At 55.2% G+C, this 20794-nt stretch overlaps 1 protein-coding gene across 2 annotated transcripts in view; it reads left to right on the top strand.

The window, feature by feature from the left end:
• Positions 1 to 656: 656 nt before the first annotated feature.
• RELL2 (RELT like 2) overlaps positions 657 to 20794 on the top strand; it is a 40510-nt gene continuing 20372 nt past the window's right edge. The window contains exons 1-6 of one of the 2 annotated variants that reach the window (XM_067566957.1): positions 657 to 1194; positions 3437 to 3650; positions 7546 to 7611; positions 7704 to 7770; positions 9025 to 9213; positions 13745 to 14330. In XM_067566957.1, coding sequence (XP_067423058.1) covers positions 3443 to 3650; positions 7546 to 7611; positions 7704 to 7770; positions 9025 to 9213; positions 13745 to 14330 — 1116 coding nt within the window. In that variant the 5' untranslated portion in view covers positions 657 to 1194; positions 3437 to 3442. The remainder of the gene's footprint in view (positions 1195 to 3436; positions 3651 to 7545; positions 7612 to 7703; positions 7771 to 9024; positions 9214 to 13744; positions 14331 to 20794) is intronic. The other variant, XM_067566956.1, reaches the window with a different exon arrangement.

A 20794-nucleotide genomic window follows, 5' to 3' on the forward strand; every position in this document is an offset into this window, starting at 1 on the left:
ACTGTACTGGGCTTTGGCTGAGAGGGAGCCAGGGTTCTCACAGCTAAGAAGTTGTGCAGGAAACTGTTTTTATCAGGTTAGACCAGGCATAGATTGTGAAATCTCTGCCATCATAAGAGCACACTAGTGCTGTCATAATCATGCACACACACCAATGAACATGCACACCAGCGTTCATGTGTGCACAGGCACACATCCACTGGTACAGACATAATTTGGTGCTATTTGCTGTCATAAATACACAGGCTAGTGCAGATAAACTCATGTGTCTCCTCACCCCCAGCCCCAGCCCCACTCCACCACGCTGCCACACTCTTGATAACTATTATTTTCAGCATTGTCCTTTCAAAATCTCTCATTGCTCTGTAGCTGGCGAAGTGCTTTGGAAGAAAAGGTGCTGTAGAAATGGAGGCGATCGCTATTGTTTCCGTGATGCTAAAAGGTGTCGCTATCTGCCCCGCCTCCCCCTCCAGATGTGTGCAGCCTGCAAATGCTGGTTCGGTACCAGGGTCCCTCTTATGTGCTCCTTACAGCTGCCGCTGGCGTTGTCCTGGGGGAGCTCCCTCGATCTCTCCCCGCCCCCTGAGATACGGAAGGAGCTTCAGAGATTTTGTCGGTGTCAGAGAACAGGCAAGTCACGCAGGTGCCTCCTCTGACACAAAGCAGAGGGATAGACGCAGCCCAGAGCCTACTTGGCTTGCTCCTTCCCGAGGCCAGGGCTGGGGCAGGAGAAGGATGCTCCCAGCCGCAGCCAGCAGCAGGGATGCTGGGTTGCTAAGAGACAGGTGAAGAGGACAGATGTGCAGAGGCAGGACGCTCAGGTACCCGCTGCTCTCTGGCAGATGCTGGCCAGGGATGGCAGGAGGGATGGTGGCGGCTCCCAGCCGAGCTGTGCCCGGGCTGCCGACGCGGCCTGGAGTCCGAGAGCAGCCGGCTGAAGGACGCGGATTCCGGGACTAGCCCGGGGTGGGGAGCTGCGGCGGATGCTGAAGCCGGTGCAGCCCCCCCAGCTCCGGCTAGCAGGCGGCGCTGCCCGGCCGGCCGGCGCAGGGGCTCCGGGGCGCTCTGGGCAGGGCAGGCGATGCTGGAGCTGCCGGCCCGGCTCCCTTTGCATCTCCTGAGTGCTGCCTGCCGCGGGTCTAGTCTCGCTCGGCGCGGCTGAGCTTCCCCTCGCAGGCCCCCGGCCCCGCCGCTGTAAGTACCTGCCGCGGGAGGGCAAGGGGTGGGCAGCGGAGGCCGGGCTGAGGGAGGAGGGGGGCAGAGGGGCTGGCGAGGCGCAGCGAGCGCAGGGCTCCTCCGAGCTGCAGAGCCGGGTCGCGGGAGCTGTGCCCTTGGGGCAGCCGCAGCTGCGGGCCGAGACGGGAGCCGGAGCAGCAGGAACCGAGACACGGAAGAGCGCAGAGGGAGACCCAGACCCGGGAGAGCTGAGCGCAGGGCTGCTCGGAGCGGAGCCGGGAGGGAGGGAGGGACTGGCCGTGTCCTTGGGAAACCTGCAGCAGCGCAGAGAGCGAGGAATTCAGAGCGAGGCGGACAGGCAAACGGAACAGGAGCAGGGGGTCCCTGCAGCAACTCTGCCTCCCTGCCCTTGTCTCTGACCCCTCTGCTCTGAGCGCAGCCACGTGCCTGCGGGTCGCGCCCTGCTTAGGAAACCTTCAGGGGACCCAGACTGAGGCTTCCAAGAGTGGCCAGTTATTGACGCTGACCCTGAGAAAGGCCGAGCTGCGTCTCAGGAGCGGGCTCTGCACTGCCGGATGCACCAGTCACAGGGAGAACTGAAACCCCAGGGGAAAAGGAAAGGCCGTCCCATCCCGTAGCAGTGCGGGGAGGCGGTGTGGCGTGGCAGAGGGCCGGGAGCCGGTAGCAATGCGGCGAGTGGATGTGGAATGGCACAGGGCAGGGTGCAAGTAGCAGGACCCTGAGGTAGCATGGAATGGCAGAGGGCTGAGTGTCAGCAGGAGTACAGTGAGGCTGTGTGGAGTGGCAGAGGGCTGGGTTCCAGTAGCAGTGCAGCGAGGTGAAATGGCATGGGAGAGGGTAGGGTGTTGGTAGCAGTGCGGCGAGATGGTATAGAATGGCACAGGGCAGGGTGATGAGAGCAGTATGGTGAGATGGTCTGGAATGGCAGAGGGCAGTGTGTCAGTACGATTAAGGTGAGCCAGTGTGAATGGCCAAGGGCAGGGTGATGGTAGCCGTACAGGGAGACAGTATAGAATGGCAGAGGACAGGGTGCTGGTAACAGTACAACGAGGCGGTGTGGAATGGCACAGGGCAGGGTGCTGGTAGCAGTACGTTGTAGGCAGTATGGAATGGCACAGGGCTGGTGCTGGTAGCAGTATGGAGAGCCTGTATGGAATGGCAGAGGGCAGGGTGCCAGCAAGGCATTATGAAATCACAGAATCATAGGAGATTAGGGTTGGAAGGCACCTCAGGAGGTCAGCTAGTCCAACCCCCTGCTCAAAGCAGGACCAACCCCAGCTAAATCATCCTAGGCAGGGCTTTGTCAAGCTGGGCCTTAAAAATCTCTAAGGATGGAGATTCCACCATCTCCCTAGGAACCCATTCCAGTGCTTCGCCACTTTCCTAGTGAAAAACTTTTTTCCTAATATCCAGTCTAGACCTCCCCTACTGCAACTTGAGACCACTGCTCCTTGTTCTGTCATCTGCCACCAATGAGAGGAACCTAGCTCCATCCTCCCTGGAACCCCCCTTCAAGTAGTTGAAGGCTGCTATCAAATCCCCCCTCATTCTTCTCTTCTGCAGATTAAATAAGGCCAGATCCCTCAGCCTCTCCTCATAAATCATGTGCTCCAGTCCCCTAATCATTTTAATTGTCCTCCGCTGGACTGTCTCCAATTTGTCCACATATTTCCTGTAGTGGGGGCCCAAAAGTGGACACAATACTCCAAATGTGGTCTCACCAGTGCTGAATAGAGGGGAATAATCACTTCCCTCGATCTGCTGGCAATGCTCCTACTAACACAGCCTAATATGCCGTTAGCCTTCTTGGCAATAAGGGCACACTGTTGACTCATATTCATTTTCTTGTCCACTGTAACCCCTAGGTCCTTTTCTGCAGACATGCCAGTAAATGGCAGAGAGCAGGATGCCAGTGGCAGTATAGCAAGGCGATGTTGAATGGCAGAGGGCAGGGTGCCAGTGGCAGTAGGGTGAGGTGGTGTGGAATCGAAGAGAGATGGGTGCCAGTGGCAGTGCGGCAAGGTGGTGTGGAATCGCTGAGGGCCAGGTGCCAGTAGCAGTATGGAGAGATGATATGGAATGGCAGAGGGGACAGGCTGGTAGCAGTATGGTGCAGTGGTATGGAATGCCAGAGGGCCGGGTCCCGGTAGCAGTACAATAGCACAGTATATAATGGCAGAGGGGAATGTGTTCTGGGCTGTGTCCAGGGCTCTGAGTCGTTTTCCCTCCTGTCTCCTAGATCCCTATGTCAGAGCAGAACGGCACCAATGATGGGGATTCCGATCCCCATCACAGCATGTCCATGCTCTTCCTGCTTGTGCTGGTCTTCTTCATCATGGGTCTTGTGGGGTTCCTGATCTGCCACGTCCTGAAGAAAAAGGGTTATCGCTGCCGGACCTTCCGTGATGAGCTAGACCTGGAGCACAAGGAGGTGCTGACGGAGCTCCAGGCCAGTGAGTAATGGGACAGCAGGGTCGGGGAGGGCTCTCAGCTGGACCTGTTCTGCATGTCTTGGCAGCCCTCAACTCAGTCACAGGCTGGAGTTGAGGGTGCTGCGCCTGGGGAGCCTATGGTAGCCAGTGATGGGATCAGTTATCCAGTGAGTGGCTCAGAAAGCAGGAGTAAATGGCGAACTCGTACTGTGCGCTGCTGGGGCATGCAGCATGTATTCCTTACCTGTCACACAAGTGGGAGGGCCGGGGTCACAGGAAAAGCAGCCCATAGCAGGGTGGAAGAGAAAGTGGGCCCTCCTGTTAAATATGTCACCGATAGGGTAAATTCAGCCGTGGTGTAAATGGGTACAAGTCCCACTTGCAATCACACCTGTTTATGCCAAGGGCTGAATGCACAAGTTCCTCTCCTTTCCATTCACACTGAACGATGGATTGGTGGCAGTCACACTTACCAACATTCACAGCAGCCACATAATTTACACCATCATTTATGTTGCCAATGAATTTGGCCAGAGAGTCCAACTCTCTGTGACTGTGTCTGGCTCACAGATGCAGCAATGAGATACCTGGGGGATTTCACAGGGCCAAGATCAAGAGGGAATGAACTGTAGGGATGCTTTGCCAACAGCCCCTCACTGTCTGAACACGCCAGCCCAGCCACACACCTCGATTGCCTCAGCTGAGAGAGACCTCTGAGCACATCTGAGGTCACCACCACTGGGAACAAATGTGTGCCTGCATCCCCAGGGCAGCGCTGGGTCAGGATGGCAGCACAAGTCTGCTTTCATAATATAATCCCACGCCAACTTTGGAAAGCCAGAATTGGTGCTGAGTATGTTGCTCTCTAAAGCAGTGTTAATATAAAGTGATGGTTCTTAATGAAAGCTAGAAACTCAGTTCAGGTTCCCACACGTCATTTCTGACTCACATCCCCATCTAGCTTTTACCTACAAGCAGGAGACCCTCACTAGCTGACACAAAAGTCAGTCTGTCCTGTTGGGTGTGTGACTTCCCCTTAGATGCTCTCCAGTTGGCTGTTTCTATAGTTTACATGCACCCCTCAGCTGATATCATGCATAGGGGCTTCTCCACTATGGATCAGGAGGCTGTCAGGGAGGATTAAGGGTCCATCTTTGGGATCTGGGACCCAGGCTGGAAAGGGCCCCAAGATCTGGCAGTGCAGAGCTGAAGGCTGCAGGAGAGCTGCCTGTAACATGCAGGACAGGGACTGAGTGGGCAGAGGTGCAGGAGAAGGCTTTCCACCCCCTAGGATGCCTTGGTGTGAGAACTGAGGGAAGGGGATTTAGGGCAGTCAGGTGCTGCCGAGCAGGGCCCTCCAGACAGCAGCTCCCTTCTCCAACCATGGGGAGAGGAGTAGAAGGAAAGCCCTGCTCGGTATATGAAGTGTGCCGGGTGTGCTGCTATGTATGGCGAGAGGGTGGGGCAAAGTTGCATTTCTGGCTGGCATTTGAAAGATGGGATCTTCCATCCCTGCAGGGAGGGTGATTAGGCTAGGTGCAGCGGGGCTGCTAGAACACATTGGGAGGGTGGGCAAAGCAGATTGGAGTCTCCAGCCCAAAGTGGGACAGCTGGAGGGTGATGGAGCCTCTGGCCTGTTTGTGGGGAGCAGGTGCTCCCCAGGCAGTGGGCAGAGTGAAAGTGGGCATGGCAATGGGAAGAAGTCCTTGTTGCCAATGGGGATGGGTGAGAGGGCAGCATGGAGAGGGCAGAGTTAAGGGGGTATTGGAACCTTCCCCGCAAATATTCTGTCTTAATTATGTTTAATATTTTGTCAGACACTGAACCATTCTGCCAGCGCTGTTCCAAGGGGCCAGGCATGTATTATCTAACAGCCATAGCGCAGCCTGAGCCAGAGTTGTTGGGTAATTTCCTTAGCTTTTACTGAAGCGGAAACAATATGTGTTTTCACGCCCCTTTGGGAACTCAAAATGGCTGAGCAGCTCTTGCATCACAGCAGCAAGTCCTGCATTTCAGCAGTGGGCTTGGGAGAGCTACAGGCTCTGACCGCATGGTGCATCGCTGGCTGGCAGCGCTTACAATTCCACGGAGCAGGTGTGGCTCTCCCCAGCACCAACGCCCGGGCCCAGCTGTACAGGTGCAGCGTGAAACTTTCAGGGAGCCTCAGATCCAGGTTTGAGGAGGTTGGCTTTATGTGGAAACATATTTGGGCTTCCCTGAAATCATGCGCTGTGTGTGCTCAGCCAGCAGAGGACTCAATCCAAAGCCCGTTGAAATCAGTGGGAATCTTTTCTTTGCCTTCAGTAAGTGCTGGATCGGACCCAGAGATTGCAGCCATGGGGAATGCTTCAATTCAGGTCTTCCTAAAGTTACCGTCTCTGCTGGCATAGTACGTGGGGGGTCCAGAGCTCCACTTTTAAATAACCAGGAAAGTTTTCACAGGGCTCAAAATCCAGGGCCCCCTGTGGAAACCAATGACCCCTCTTGGACATTTTGCTCTGTCCACTGCAGGCAGAACACGTGAGGCTCTGAGAGTGGTCAGGCAGACCTGGCACCCTTACGTGCAGGTGGCCTTGGGAATGCGTCCCCAGAAAATGTTTGGGATGTCTGTCCACAAAATCGCTCAGGGTCATTCATTCAAACCATGTCTCCAATTGAAGTAAATCCTTGTGATGTATGGAAAACTGAACTAACATTGCAGAGCTAGGCTGTGAAATGCTCTGGGGTTTCCCGCTCCTGCTCAGAGCCCAGGGGGTTCTGAGGGACGTGTGTGAGCAGCAGCAGTCAAGTCAGCAGCCAGCCAGTCTAGTAATGCAGGGGAAGCTGTGCCTCTAGTTTAGGGAGTAGCCTGCTTTGTCTCTGGTTTTTGAGGTTCCTCTGTGTTAATGTTCTGAAGTTTAAATGATAAAGTAGGGTTAGATTGCAATCTTCCAGCAGTTGTGTGTGTGTGTGTGTGTGTGCACGCGCGCACGTGCCCATGTGCTGGGAACAGAACTACCCTTTCTCACCCTAGGTGGGAAGGATGAGGCAGGCCTGACTCAAAGGCAAAGCATCTGACACCATGTTCCCCTTTACTCAAGGAAGCAGGAGTCCAGCTTTCTGAGCTGGGCTTCCATGATGGCCTGCAGCCGCCTGTGCCAGTCCCTAGTGCACTGTAAAGTCAGGAGTGCGAGCGACAAAGGAATGTGCCTGCGGCAGGAGTGCCAGGTTCTGGGATTTTATCTGAGGTTGTTTCTCTTGGACATTGTGACATTCCTACCTTTTTATCTACAGGGGGCTCAGGAGCCATTGCCAGTATGGAGGGGAGCTGCTGCCCCGCAGGGTGAGATTAGAGATGGGCATTCCACCACCATCTGCCTCCCTGGGCACAGGCAGGGAGGCCCAGATCCTCAAAGATATTTAGGCTAGAGGCTTAAATACCTTTGAGGGTCTGGGCTGACGCTCCTACCACCACATGCCTTCTAAGAGAGGGATGTGAAGATTCCACCACTGAAGGAGATGCACCATGGCATCTAATTCCTGCTGCTGCTAGGGAGTCCCTGTAGCAACAAAGGCTAGGGACACTTCAGAGCATGGTTTTGCATCCCTGCCCAGCCACATGTCTGTTTGCCAGAAGCTGGGAATGGGCGATGGGATGGGTCACTTTGTGATTGCCTGTTCCGTTCATTCGCTAGGAAGCACTTGGCATTGGCCACTGTCCGAAGACAGTTGGGCTAGATGGACCCTGTTTGACCCAGTCTGGCTGTTCTTATGTTCTTTTGCAGTGTGTCAGTCCCAGGGCAGGGTCTCAGGGGAGCTCTGCGTTTCAGGGCTCTCCACATGTAGCTATGGGGCAATGGCAATGTTGTGCTTCATAACTGGGGCTGGCTGTGGATGGTCTCCTCCCTTCACTTGCTGCCACTTTCTCTCCTTTCAGATGAAGAGGAGGAGCTGAACGAGGACACGGTAGAGAAGATTGTGAGGTGCATCATTCAGAATGAAGGTGGGTGTTTCCTGGGTCCAGCTTGGAGGGCTTTCCCAAGCATCTGACTGCCCTGGCTGCTTCACGCATTTCCTCTTTCTTCTCTTTGCTAGCAAATGTGGAGGCTCTGAAGGAGATGTTGGTGGACAGTGAAGGGGATGTGCCAGTGCCCATGCTCAGGTGAGGCGAGATCCACCACTTCATGACCCTTGCAAGGTGTGGAGGAGTGGCTGGGCTCAGCATAGCAGCTTTTTCTTCTCTGGCCCCCCTGCTGGCAGTCACTCCTATCCTGGAGCGATCTGCCCCTTCTCACGACTCGGCCCTCTGGCCAGGTCACATTTAGCCTGACCCTTCTGGGTAACAGGGAGTCCAACGTCCTCACATCAGGTCTTTGGCCCCAACACTGGGGCCCATGGTCGTTACGTCCTCTTATCTCAGGGCTCTCAAAAGTCCTTATCCCCTTATATTAGGGGGCATCACACCACCTTCCCCAGTGGCTGGCAAGGGAACCCAGGCCCACTTTCCACACTGGGTTCCAGTTCAGGGACTTTATAACCAGTAGCCCAGATCTGCTCTATCAGCCACTCGCCTTCTTTCAGGGCCAGGACTCCCAAGCCTGTCTCCTAGAATCTGCTAATAAATCCCAAATCAAAACCAAGCTCTGCCCTCCACGAGCACCACCTTTCATCCTTCTCCTTCCTTTGCACTGCTCCTCCACTAACACCTCGCAGGGCTGTCACCTTTTATCAGGGTGCTTCACCACTGCAGTCTGCTCTAGCCATCTGCCTGCTTTGTGTCTCTCCTGGACTCTTGCCAGACTTCTCTACTCAGGCAGGGATCCCTGGGCCAGCTCTCCCCCGGGCTTCCTCCTGACTCCTACCAGTCCCTGGTCTCTCTACTGCCAAGAGAGGGACTGCAGAGTTTCACTCTGCAAACCTCCTCCCCTCCCAGGGTGATGTGATGGGCTAATTGGCCTCTCCAACTCCAGTTAACTCTTCCAGAGCCTGTCACACCAAGATCTGAGGGATCAGCAGTGCCAAGGGAAGTGTTCCAATTCAGAGACCCTCTGAGTTCGCTCCAGCTCCTTGTCCAGTCCCACTCAGACTCAATGGCTGACTGGAAAGTATCTTGCCATTGATGAGGACAAGTAGAGCTTGAGGCCTTATGGCTCAGCTGTGGAGGGGCTAGATCCTCCAGTATATGGGGACCTTACTTCTTTGACTCCATGTGAACACACTGGCCTGCTGTCAGGCTGGCACATGCCTTCCCTGCCTCCGTCCTATGGGTCACATTGCCCACATGCTGAGAGATAAAGGGGTGTTTCCTCAAAAGCTGCTTCTCAGGTCATTGCACAGTGAAGCTGGGCCAAGGGGAGGGGTAGAGTCCCCCAGGTGAAGGGAACTCACTGTCTTTCTGTTCGCTGTCCTACTGCAGCCTTTGTCCACATCGAACCAGCCAGGATGGGGGCCAGCCACATCACCACACGGTGCACCTGGGCTCCACACAGGCACCGTGCATTCACTGCAGCAAGAGGAAGAGGCCCCCACTGCACCGCCAAGGCAGATCCAAGGACGGCAAAGGCAGGATGCACCCTGGAGAGACTACCGTCTTCTCTGTGGGCAGGTAGGTGGCAAGAACAACCACTACATGTCTGTCTGCACTGGTGCTCTAGTCATGTTGGTCCTAGGTTATGAGAGAGACAAAGTGCGGGAGAGACAACGTGGTTTTATTGGACCAATGTCTGTTAGTAGAAGGTGTGGTGCTTGAAAGCTTGTCCCTTCCACTAACAGAAGTTGAGCCAATAAGAGATTCACTCCCCCACTGTGTCTCCCCCACATTTCAGTCAGCCTTAGTAGTTGTGTGTGACGCTCTCCTCAAGGACCCCAGAACCATATGCTTCTGTTTTATCTCTCTGCCCTAGCAAGAAAGAGCTCTGCTGGCATTTGAACGGTGTGTCAGCTCCCTGCCACACCAGCCTGCTGTACTACTGGCTCCTCAAGACTCTGCCACGCTAAGCTTCACCTTACAGTAACTGCCAATGAACCTCAGCTCCCCTGGTCCTCAGAGACATCCCCGGGCATTGTCCATTCCCTTTCACTGGGTACTTACAGAAATTATTAGGTTCCCTGTCTCCAAAGAGCCAGCACACCACACTAGCCTATTAGCCCAGCCGAAGGCACACACTTGACCTTAATACACAGCACGGAGATGGTTTATAATAAAACTACAAATAAGTTTATTAATAAAGAGCAGCGCTTTAAGTGATACTAAGCAAGAGAAAAAGAGACAGGTGCGGTTACAAAGGGAACACAAATAACACGCTTTCTAGTGACGACAGATCAACTTCAGCAAACTATGATCTTTGCCTAAGCAGCTTTCTCACTTCCACCAAGCTGCCAGCATCACCCCCCCCCCCCCCCGGTCCAAGGCAGGAGACTCTACCACTCACAGGTTCAGCAGGCGCTGACCCCTTTGTCCTCTAAGTGATGGGCAATGAAGGGCTTCTCTCCCCTGCTTTTTATTGTCTACTAACCTTTTGCAATACATTCCTTTCAAGCGCACACTCCAGCCCAAGTGCTTCTCCCCCGCTGGCGCAGATGCCCTGCTGTCATCCTCAGCCTCTGCTCAATTTGCTCTTCTGATTGGCCTAATCACCTTGTCTCGCGGAGCTGTCAATGTCCGTCCATTGCCCATTGCTTGTAATCAAGCCATGCCGACAGGGAAATCCACATCCCTTCCTCTAGCGCAGGCTTGTTTAGCAGCGGCCTGCAGGACATAGTTTAAGAAGACGTTCCCAACCCACATGCACAGCTCTTTATCCTCAGCCTGTGCATGCATCATACACTGAGCGCCATGCCCAGCAGGTCACTTGGCTTTCCACGATGCCATATACGGCACTGTCTGGGTAACTGTTCTGTGTCCTTTGCCAGTTGGTGTAAAGGGACTCTTAGGGTTCACACTGAGCAAAGGAGAAGGAGCTCCTAGGGAGAGTCTCTCTCCTGTCCCCTTACTTCTTCCCACTTAATTAATGCAGCCCAACGGGTCCCTGGCAACATGAGCCAGGGCCTCCCACTAGGTGTTTACGGCTCTGCACTGCACAGTCTATGCAGAGAGATTGGTGTCTATCCATGGTGACACTGCCCTCTGACATGTATATCTACCCGAGGAAAAACAGAGAGGACAGGGTCTCACCCAGTCATCTCATGAACCAATGGCAGAGCAAGAAACAGAGTCCAGGTCTCCTGGCTCCCAGTCAAACACCCCTTCCCCTTCCTCTTCCCCCCTGCCTCACTACAGTCCATATTGGCACAGAGAGAGCATCTCCTCTCCCCAGGGTCCAGTGCCTACTTGCCTTCCATACAAAGCCAAAGGCAAACCGATCCCTGCTGTCCTCTTCCCCTAGGGAAAGCAGACAGTTCCAACTTCCCTGGCTCGGCTCTGCTGGCTTTGTGATGCATGCTCGCCAACAGTCAGAGCAGCGCCCTTTGCTCACAGGCCCAACACCCCAATAGTGTGCAATTTGTGCTCTCCTGCCCTGCACCACTGTTGGTGTCAGGGGTCTCCTGTGGCCATATGGGCAAACGGTCCCTAAGGCAGGGCCTGACACCAAGCTGCCAGCAGCCGCCAGTGGCAGGCAAAAGGCAGAGTGAAGCAGCACTAATAAAGAGCTGAATATGTCAAAGAAGGGCAGTGCTGGGCCCCTCTTCTGTCAGAGGCTGGCAAAGCTTCCTTCAAAATCCATGACTTGCAGGGGCTAATGCTCTGCTGGCTAGAGAAAATGCCTTCTCTCCAGAAGCAGAGCCAGACAGGGCAATGCACCATTTGGGAATCACATGGGACTGACACAGTCACTTTCCCATGCGTGTCAGAAGGAAAGTTAACCAGATGATCTTCCTGCCGACTGGAGCGAGCAATAAATAAATGGAGACACACACATGCCTTCTCCCTTGAGAGGGTATTGCCCACTTAAACTGCACACTCTTTGGAGGATGACTTCAGTCGGGCCTCGGCTTACATGGTCAGGTTAAAACTGGTGGCTGCTTGTCTGTCAGCCCCTCTCAGAGCTTTGTGACCAGCTAGCAAGACAAATATGACAGCAACAGCCATTCTGCAAAGCATGAAGGGAAATGTGCACAAAGAAGAGGATGAGGGTTAGGACAGTATATCCAAGGGTCAGAGGTCAGGATGGGCACGCCCAAGGGGCAGGAGCGAAGGGTCAGGATGGGCATAGTGAAGGGGTTTGCTTGAAGAGGGTCAGAGGTCAGGTGTCAGCATGCATATGTGGTGTGGAGGGTCAGAGGCCCGACACCTGATGGCCTGTGGAAGTGGGAGGTCATTAGTGACATCTGGAGGGGTTGGTCTGAGTGGTCAGAGGTCAGCACCAGCATGAAGGAAGAGTTCGGCGTTCAGTTACAGTATGTTGAAAGACCACGTAAAGGAGCCGGGGTCAGAGACTGGAGCACAGCCGGGTTCACTACTCACGATTGGTGCCTCCTGGTAGCTGTGGCTGGAGTTTAGCTCTGCCAGTCTGATGCCCCTTCCTGTTGGTGCTCACTCGCTCCCAATCTCTCTCGTGACTCAACTGCTCCCTCTTTGTGACTTGGCCCTCTGGCTAGGTCACTGCAGTTTTCCCCTTCTGGGGTCAGGGGCGGAGGGAAGGGTACCAAAGTCTCTCTGTACCAGCCATCCCAGCAGCTTTCCAATTCACTGCCCCCCACTCATGCTCCTTCCACAGTGGTGGGCAGGGGAACCTGGGCCTGCCCTCTTCTTTAGTTCCAGCTCAGGCAACGTACAACCAGTGGCTAACATCTGCCCTGTCCCACCCCGGCTGCTGATTCCCTGGGCTGCTTCCTACATTGCCTCTATCAGGCTCCTTTTCCACACTCCTCCAGGTACGCCCATCCTGCCAGGCCAAGCTCCCTGCAATCCCTAGCCTCAGACAGAGTGACTGCAGGATTCCTCCCTGCAGTCCCCTTCTGCCCTCAGCTACCTGGCTTTATACCAGCCTTGCCTGTTCCTGTCCAGATGAGCTCATCCTTTAACTAGTCCTCATTGCTCCTTGGCTTCCACTCCAGGTGCAGCCTAGGAGGTTAATTGGCCCATCTAGCCCCCTTAAGCCCTTCAGGGGCACGTGGGGACAGAACACCCCATCACAGATGGAAATGAGGAGTTGGAGGCTGGAGGTCAGTGCCAGCACAGTGATAGGATGGTGTCGCAGGGTGAGCCCACCCCATCCCCCTTTGGGGTTCTAATTGGTTAGGGAAAGCAAGACAGTATGGCCCAATAGCCAGAGTCAGTATCACTGCCTGGGGGTTGTGAGGCAGGAAGGCCCAATGGCCAGAGTCAGTGAGCAACCCCTCCAGGTCAGGGCCACGTGGCCTGAGTCACCCATGCTGCCCAATTCTCGGGGACAATAGGACAGGATGGCGGAGTCGGGAGCCACCTAAGAGCATGTGGCACCCAAGGTAAGGGGGCTCAGGCCCACCCTGCTCTTCTGAGCCCCAGCCGAGAGCCCTAATGGTGGCTGGGGTACTTGCTACTGAGTCAGCAGGGATCCTCCCCCACAAAAGCTGACTCTTCGCATGGGTCGGGGCTTCCCTGGGCTACTTCCTACTCTGTCTCATCCAATGGTAATTCATCAGGCTTCTGGGTCCTTCAATGTGTCCAGCCTTCGGGCAGGCAGTTGCAGGTTTCTGGGCTTCTTCTGAGTCCATTGGGTCTCTAATCCTCCCAATTCCCAGGTGTGGTGGTTCCATAGAGGGAGCCTCCAGCAGGGCTCCTTGCTTCTCAGTGGTCAGCCCCAAATTAACTGGGCTGCTCCCTTTTATACTGAGATAGAAGTTGGAGCATGCCCAGCACAGTCTAAGGGGCGGGACTTCCTCCACCCATAATACAGGGTCAGCTCCCTTGTTTCAAGTGCAGCATAGGCACACCCTATCACACATGGGAATGAGAAGTTGGAGGCTGAAGGTTGACATTGGCACAGCGATAGGATAGGAATGAGGGGTCGGACACTGCTGATGGGGACCGGCAGAGAGATAGGGTGGGAATGAGGGGTTGGAGGCTGGAGGTGGGCACTGGCGTGCAGAAGGGCTAGGTGGGATTGTGGGAGGGACCTGTCACCACTTGTGACTTGACTGTTTTGCCCTGGTAGGTTTCATGTTACTCACATTGAGAAGAAGCCCATTTTCCCAGAGCCGCAGGATGAGTCCCTTCCTGAGGGCAGCAAGGAACCTGGTGCCCGAGACTCGGTGGCCCACAGCAATGAACAGCTCCATCAGGAGGGTCTGCAAAATGGAACCATCCAGACAGATGCTTGTTCCAATGGACTAGGCCAAGAAGGTTCTTTAAATGCCCCCGCCCAAGGGGAGGCTCCTCCCAATGCACCAGCCATGTCGGATGCTCCCACAACTGGACCAGAGGGGAAGGGATTTGTTAAGGCAGCTTCACTGCAGGATGCTGACCCCCAAGACATTGCCTCAGGGAATGGAAGTGACCAAAGGAAGGGTGAAGGGCTTCAGGCCCCAGGAGAGCAGGGGGGTGGAGCCCCTGAAGCCTTGCAGGAGGGGGTGAAGTGGGGTGAGCCACACAATGACCCACAGCAGGCGACTGTGAAAGGGGCAGCTAAAGAAACGCCGCCAATTAAAGGAAGCCCAGGTGTGCAAGGACCCCGAGCAGCTGCAGCTGGGAACGAGGATGCCAACAAGAAACAAAGTGGAGAGGAGGCCATGGGGCAACAGGTAGGGTCTTTTCCACTCTTTTCTCTCCAGTGCAGGGTCTCAAAATCCGCCCGGGGCTCCCCAAGCAGCAGCTCTTCAGGGAATCGTGCTTGAGAGTTAGTGAGCTAACGAGGGGGGTCAGAAAGCTCGGGCAGATAGCAGAGTTCTTGTAGTGCATCCAAAGCCTTTAAGTGTTTGGTGCTGCTGAATAGCCCAGGACAGGGAGTCCCCGGATCCACAGATGTGGTGCAATGCTGAGGGCTGGAGCAGCAGAGAAGGCGCAGTGCAGGACAAGCCACCAAAGCCGTTCGCTGCAAGTCATTACTCAGATTCCTGGAGACGGGGATTCTGGAGACAGGGAGCAGATCCCCCCACTCCAATGTAACCACATGCTAAAAGGGCTCTCCGAGGGCAGCTCCCTCAGTGCCAAGCCTCAGGGAAAGGAACTGCAAAGACCCCACAGACCTCAGCCCATTAATGAGATGGGCTTCAGCTCCTTGAGACAGAAATCGCCCAGGCCTTGGGGCTGTGAATCTGTCTACTTCCCCAGAGCAAGGCCCAGGGGCTGTGAGCTCCTTCCTTGTCTACAGATACTGATGGGAGGAAATGTCCCCTTTTCTGGGAGGGGCAGGGGAAAGGCCAAGTGTGTGCTCCGGGAGCATGGGGCACCCTGCATGGGGTGGCTGTGACAGCATCTCCTGGGGCCATGCACAGCCCATATCACTGGTGGTTAATGGAGTGTTTAATATTAAACTTCATTCTGGCAAAGAGAGCCCCTGAACCTCCTCCCCAGTGAGGAACCAGCCCACGGATGAAATGCCCCATTGCTAGTGCTGACCCTTGGAACTGGGTACTCTATGTGATCATCTGTTAGCATTTCCATGTGCTTGTGTCTCCCAGCCTACACAGGCCAGCACCCATCACTGATGCCCATGGCCCCGCCCTTACAGGCAGGCTAGGAGAGGGCAGCTATTCCTCCTTCCTTGAGCACTGCCAGCATGGGTCTGTGCTCTAGTGCATGCACCCTCGAACCTTCTGGAGGGCAGCCTGCACCAGAGGCTGCACCAGCCCCTCCCATGGCATCACTGAGGAGCTCAGGATCCAAGCCCCCAGTGTCACCCAGCGTCTTCCGCAGAGTGGCAGCAAGCAGTGAGCAGGAGCTCAGTGGTGTGCACTGCTGCCCCCTTTGGGGAAAGAGCAGATGTTTTAATTGTAGAGTGGGATTTTCAACAGGGCTTCCCTGGTCTAACTCTGCAGTGAGTCCAGTGGGAGCTGTGTTAGGCAAATGCTTCTGGAGCCTCCCATGTAGCTGAGGAGAGTTAGAGTTGGGACAAGCTTTTTAGACTTTTTGGACCATTGGGCCATTTTTTCCCAGGATGCTGAGTTTTCTTCATGTTCTCAGGCCTTTCCTTTCTAAGTGAGGCCAAGTCCTCTGGCCTCAAGCCATGTCCCTTCTGTGATGGCATCAGGGCCATGGCAGAAGAGCCCAATCGGTTTCTTTTCTGCCTGGCGGAGGGGCACGTTCCCCACAGAGCTCTTTGTGCCTAATGCACACACAGAGCTTCAAAGAGTTGCCCTGAGCTCCAGCTACCATCATGGCCCCATGGGCATCTCTTCCTGGTCTGACTGTGCAGAGGAGTCGACACCTGGGCCCTAGCTCGCTGAGTCAGGAACAGGCAGCCAGGTGGTTCTGTGCCGGGGTTGGATGCAGTAGCCAGCCCTGGATGATGTTGTCCCACACACGAGGCATCAGGTCTGAGAGTCAGTCTGACAAGCCTGCAAGGAACTCTCTGGCCTCTTTGTCATGTTCCCAAAAGTCAGCAACCAGAGTGGGAAGAGGCTGGCTCCACCCTCAGCACTAGCTGACTTAGAGGAAGAGTCCATGGACCAGGCCTAATGAAGCTTCCCAGAACTGGTTCCTGGCACCATGTTTCTCCCTCCATCCAAGCTGAGGAAGAAGGAGAAACTAAGTCATGAGTCACACACCTTGACTGCATGGTGCTATGCCAGCTTTGATGCCCAGAATGATGGGGACCTGCCCCTGGAGCCGCAGACCGGAGAGTCTCTGCTGCACTGGTGTGGAGCGGTCTGGTGCTGGCTGCTCTGGGCTTAGTCGCCTTGGTGAGAGGCCTTTTAGCCCTAGATGCATCAAACTCTCTCCGCTGGTGCTCAGTACTTTGACTAAGGGAGCCTGAGCATTGGCAAGGTCAGTCTAGGACATCGGTTACTGGCATCATCTGCTGCTTTGGCTGAGATCCCAGACACAGATCTGGGTTCCTGCCCAAGTCATAGTTTCTATAGGTTTTGTTATTGTCCTCTATGGCTCTGAGCCGGGAACCTTTCACTGCTTCCCTTGTTCATATCCCCCCATATCACATCCTGAGGGGTCAGTCCTGTGGCTATTGACTTGACCTCACTGCCTTCTGGGATGGTGCCTGAGGTTCACCCCAAGATCATTTGCCTGTATGGTCTACCTACCTGTCTCAGCTCGCGTAAGCCCATCTGCAGGTCCACCTTGGTATCCCTCTGGTTCATGAGTCCCTCTGGGGATGAATCCACCTTACCACTTGTCCCTATTGAATTCTGTGGACCCAGTCATCCGAGACCTTGGGAGGCAGCCGCTGCTGTGCCAGAAGGGCTGGGGAGCTCCCTGCCATCTCCTTTTACAAGACGCGTATCAGTGTCTTCCCAACATCTGTCTTCTCCTCAGTTCTCATTGGCTGGGAAAGCTTAGACTGCCAGAGACCACCAGTGCCCTGCTCCAGAGGTCTCACCACTGCCTGCTCACTTCCAGGGGACTACGGCACAGGATTTTCTCAGTAAGGACCCTTTCCTTTGGGAACCATTTCCCCCCCAGATCCCTGCTGGCCGCACTCTGTTGAACATCAGGACATGCTGCTAGACTCATCTCTTTAGCTCAAGGATGGGGGTGCTGCTCTGGGGGGTGGGTAATTTTTCATTAGTGCTGTGCCATTTTTTTTAGCCATTATGCTTTGTGGGTTTGCTGCTGGCTTCTTTCAGTGCATACCGATTGTGTTTCACACCTGGAGTATGAAACAGGCAGCTCTGGTGGTCTTATATTTCTAAATAAGCCATCAGCCATCCCATCAGACTGTCAGTTGCTTTCCAGTGCTCTGAGACCCTGGCTGAAGCCCTGGATCTGGGGTCACCCCACTCTCTTGTAGACTTTCTTCAGACATAGCAGCATGGGAGACAGCTTCTGCCATTTCGCAAGGGTAATTTGGAGCTATCTAATGCAGCCTCCAGCCTCCAATCCCCCCACAACTAAGGTTGCTGATTGCTTTCATTGGATCTTAAATACTCCGTACTCATTCAGTCTCCAGTTCCCTAGGTGTTTCTGCAGCTCAGGAGAGGTCAAGATGAGGCCAGATGGGGAGGGCCAGACTAAGGGATAGAGAACCAATGTGCGGAGATCTAGGCAGGAGGACATACTCAGAAACACTTTGCAAATGTAGACTTCAAACTATCAAGCCATGCTCGCTAAAAATATGGCTTTGGGGCTCTGCTATTATCTGGACAGGCTAAGAATGAGGTTAAAGCTGTGATCTCTGAAGGTCAATGGGGAACATGCTTGCAAAGCTGCCCCATCAACTCATCTCTACCATCTGCTGTGCTGGCAACAATATTTCAGGGCTAGACTAGGTCACCAACGTCAGGCCACAATCCAAAGCCTCTGGGCCCAGGAGCCCAAACTTCACCTAATATCTTGGAATTGGGAACAGTCTGTCAAGCCTGCCAGCCAGCCCTGCCTTGCCTGAAGAGCATCTGGTTCCAGCAGTTAGTGGACAATACTGCTGCCTTTTGCTAGAGCAGCCAGCAGGGTGTGGCCTATCTGGGACCTCTGGCTCAGACGGCCACCACGCTTTGGGGCTGGCATGTTGATCATGTTGCACCCACAGTGCTCCCTCTTCCAGGGCCAGAGAATAACTTTGGCAAGAAGCTGCCCATCATGAATGGTCCCTGGAGCAGTCAGCAGCCAGCATGAGAGCCTGCCAGGCGGCCATGTCTGCCACACAGTACCATGCCAAATACCATGCCAGTTCTGCTCAATGAGCCCAGGGTCTGCAGTGCATTCACTCCTCTAGGCCTGGAGCCTGTTGCTTCTCCAGGCTTTCCTTGGATTCCTTCCATTCCCAGGGTTCTGGCATGGGCCAGGCAGGACAGAGTCAAAGTGCTGCTCTTTAACCCAGCTTTATAGTTCCTGCTGCTTAATCTGCTGTATTTCCTGCCTGTAGGAAGGTGCAGTGGCCTTCCTCCATGCAGGTCCAGACAGAGAAAGGGCCGGCAGCCCAGTCTGCCCGGCAACCGGGAGGCCGGCTCGCGATAGGGCCTGCTGGCTGACCAATCCAGCACCAGAGGGGCAGAGTCTCAGCCAGGGCTGAGGATACAAAAAGCAGGCCCCACAGCTCAGAGAGGAGGAAGCTGCCGCCGGAGGGAGACATGCGGCCCCGCCGGCTACAGCTGAAGCCCGAACCAGGCCGGGCCGCTGACACAAGCGAGCGCCTCCTGGGGCAAAGACCCCGGGAGCAGCCCAAGTGACCAACCGCTAAGGGTTGGGTAGGGCCCCCGAGCCCCTAGACTAGCCAAGGCCTACAGGCCCCCTGGATTGGGCCAAGCCCATAGGCCATAGTGATTGGACTGAGTCCCCTGAGGCAGAGGGCTGGGAGACCCCCCCCCGAGGCCGGACCTGACCTAGAGGAGCTGCCCGAGGCCAAGCCATTCCCCGAGACAGGACAGGACCTAGAGGAGCTGCCGGAGGCCGAGCCATCCCCCGAGCCCTGGGACCTGGAGGAGCTGCCCCTCGCCGAGGAGCTTCCTGCCTTGCCGCCTGTGGACATTGAGGGACTGGCGAGCCTGCCGCGGGCGGTCTACCCCAGTGACTCCGAGGAACCCACAGATGCAGGTACCTGGGGATACGGGGAGGAAGTAGCCCAGGGGCAGCCATAACTGTGGCTGAGACAAAGGCAAGCCCCGTCGGCGTGTTGCGGCAGGAGCCCCATTGACTTAGTGGCATGCCTTTGCCACTGTTAGGGCCCTGGGCTGGGACGCAGTGGAGTTGGGTGGGCCTGCATCCCTCTCCCATCCCCCTTATCCTTGCCACCCAGAGAGTGAGTACCGTCTCCTGCACTCCTGACTCGAAAACCCTGCTTGCTTGCCCACCCTGCCAAGGGCTGGGACACCAGACTCATATCCGCAGCGAACATTCCCCTTTTTAGGAAGGTGCAGTGGCCTTCCTCCGAGCTGGGGCCCGAAGAAGGGCCACAACCGTGGGGCCAGAAAGGACCTCGTGTTACACTGCCCCAGAGGTGAAGCCAATCACCCAATCAGCAGTCTACACCCAATCAGAGGTCCCTGAGTCTGAGCCTGGATGCTAGCTGGTTGACAGCCTGAGCTGAGGTTACCCACTGAACTCTCTGCTCTATGAGATGGAGGAGGTTTTCCATCAGATCTTCATTCAGGAATATCTGCTTCACCCCAAGCAATTGGGCCTCATGCTCAGGGTAGGATTTCAATCTTCTGCCATGTCGTCTCACTTACAGGATGCTTAATGGTCTGATTTCATTTTTTTCCTCCTGCTCCAGAACCACCTGGATCCTGGGATGTAAATGTGACACTCCCCAAATTAATGGAGGCCCCTCTCCCTCCTTGAGCCATTGCCAGGAGATCTCTTGCTCCATCTCTCACTGCAGACAGAATTGCTGCTGTCTGATATATAGGCACTGCAGGATCACCTAGCCCACATGGTGCCCCACAAGGACAAGGGGGTTAATGCCTACACCCCAAATTCCTATCAAAAGCAGCCTCCAGTTTTCACCAACCAGTCCATCAGCCTACCTGCATTGTTCTGAGCCCCAGCCACTCCTGGGGAAGTCAGGTTACAGTGTCTAGGGCTGTTAGCAATTTGAACAGGACCATGCCTACTATCTGAGCAAGACATAACTCACCTAGATTGTAGGGCATACAGGTACTGCTAGGGACCAGGCAGTTTCTTCCCTGATACTAACTGAATCCCTGCATATACGCACAGGATTCCACTACCGACCACTGTTATAGCACGTGCCGCCAAAGGGAAGGCAGCCTCTAATCAATGCCTCAGAACTGTCAAATGGCTAAGATCTGGCCAGACCGCTGCAGCCCTACCTCGGGTCCAGACTCCGGGGAAGGCCACAGCGCCTTCCTAAATGGGGAACAGCATCTCCGTATACATCGTAGTCCGGACCCTCAGGGAGGGCGACTGTCCAGTAGTCTATCGCCCCGGCCCTTGGCAGGGCGGGCGAGCAAGCAGTCAATTGCCCTTAGGCAGAGCAAACAAGCAGTGGGTCCGCTATCTGCAGTGGTATGGAGGCGTAGGCTCTCCTGGGATGGCTAGGGAAGGGAGGGGAGGGGGGGGGGGAGGACGCAGGCCCACCCGTCTCCACTGCGTCCCAGCCCAGGGCCCTAGCAGTGGCAAAGGCGTTGCCACT

Source organism: Emydura macquarii, unplaced genomic scaffold (genome assembly GCF_026122565.2).
Source record: "Emydura macquarii macquarii isolate MOO-44397 ecotype Brisbane River unplaced genomic scaffold, CSIRO-AGI_Emac_v2 contig_2768, whole genome shotgun sequence".
Lineage (NCBI taxonomy): Eukaryota > Metazoa > Chordata > Testudines > Chelidae > Emydura > Emydura macquarii.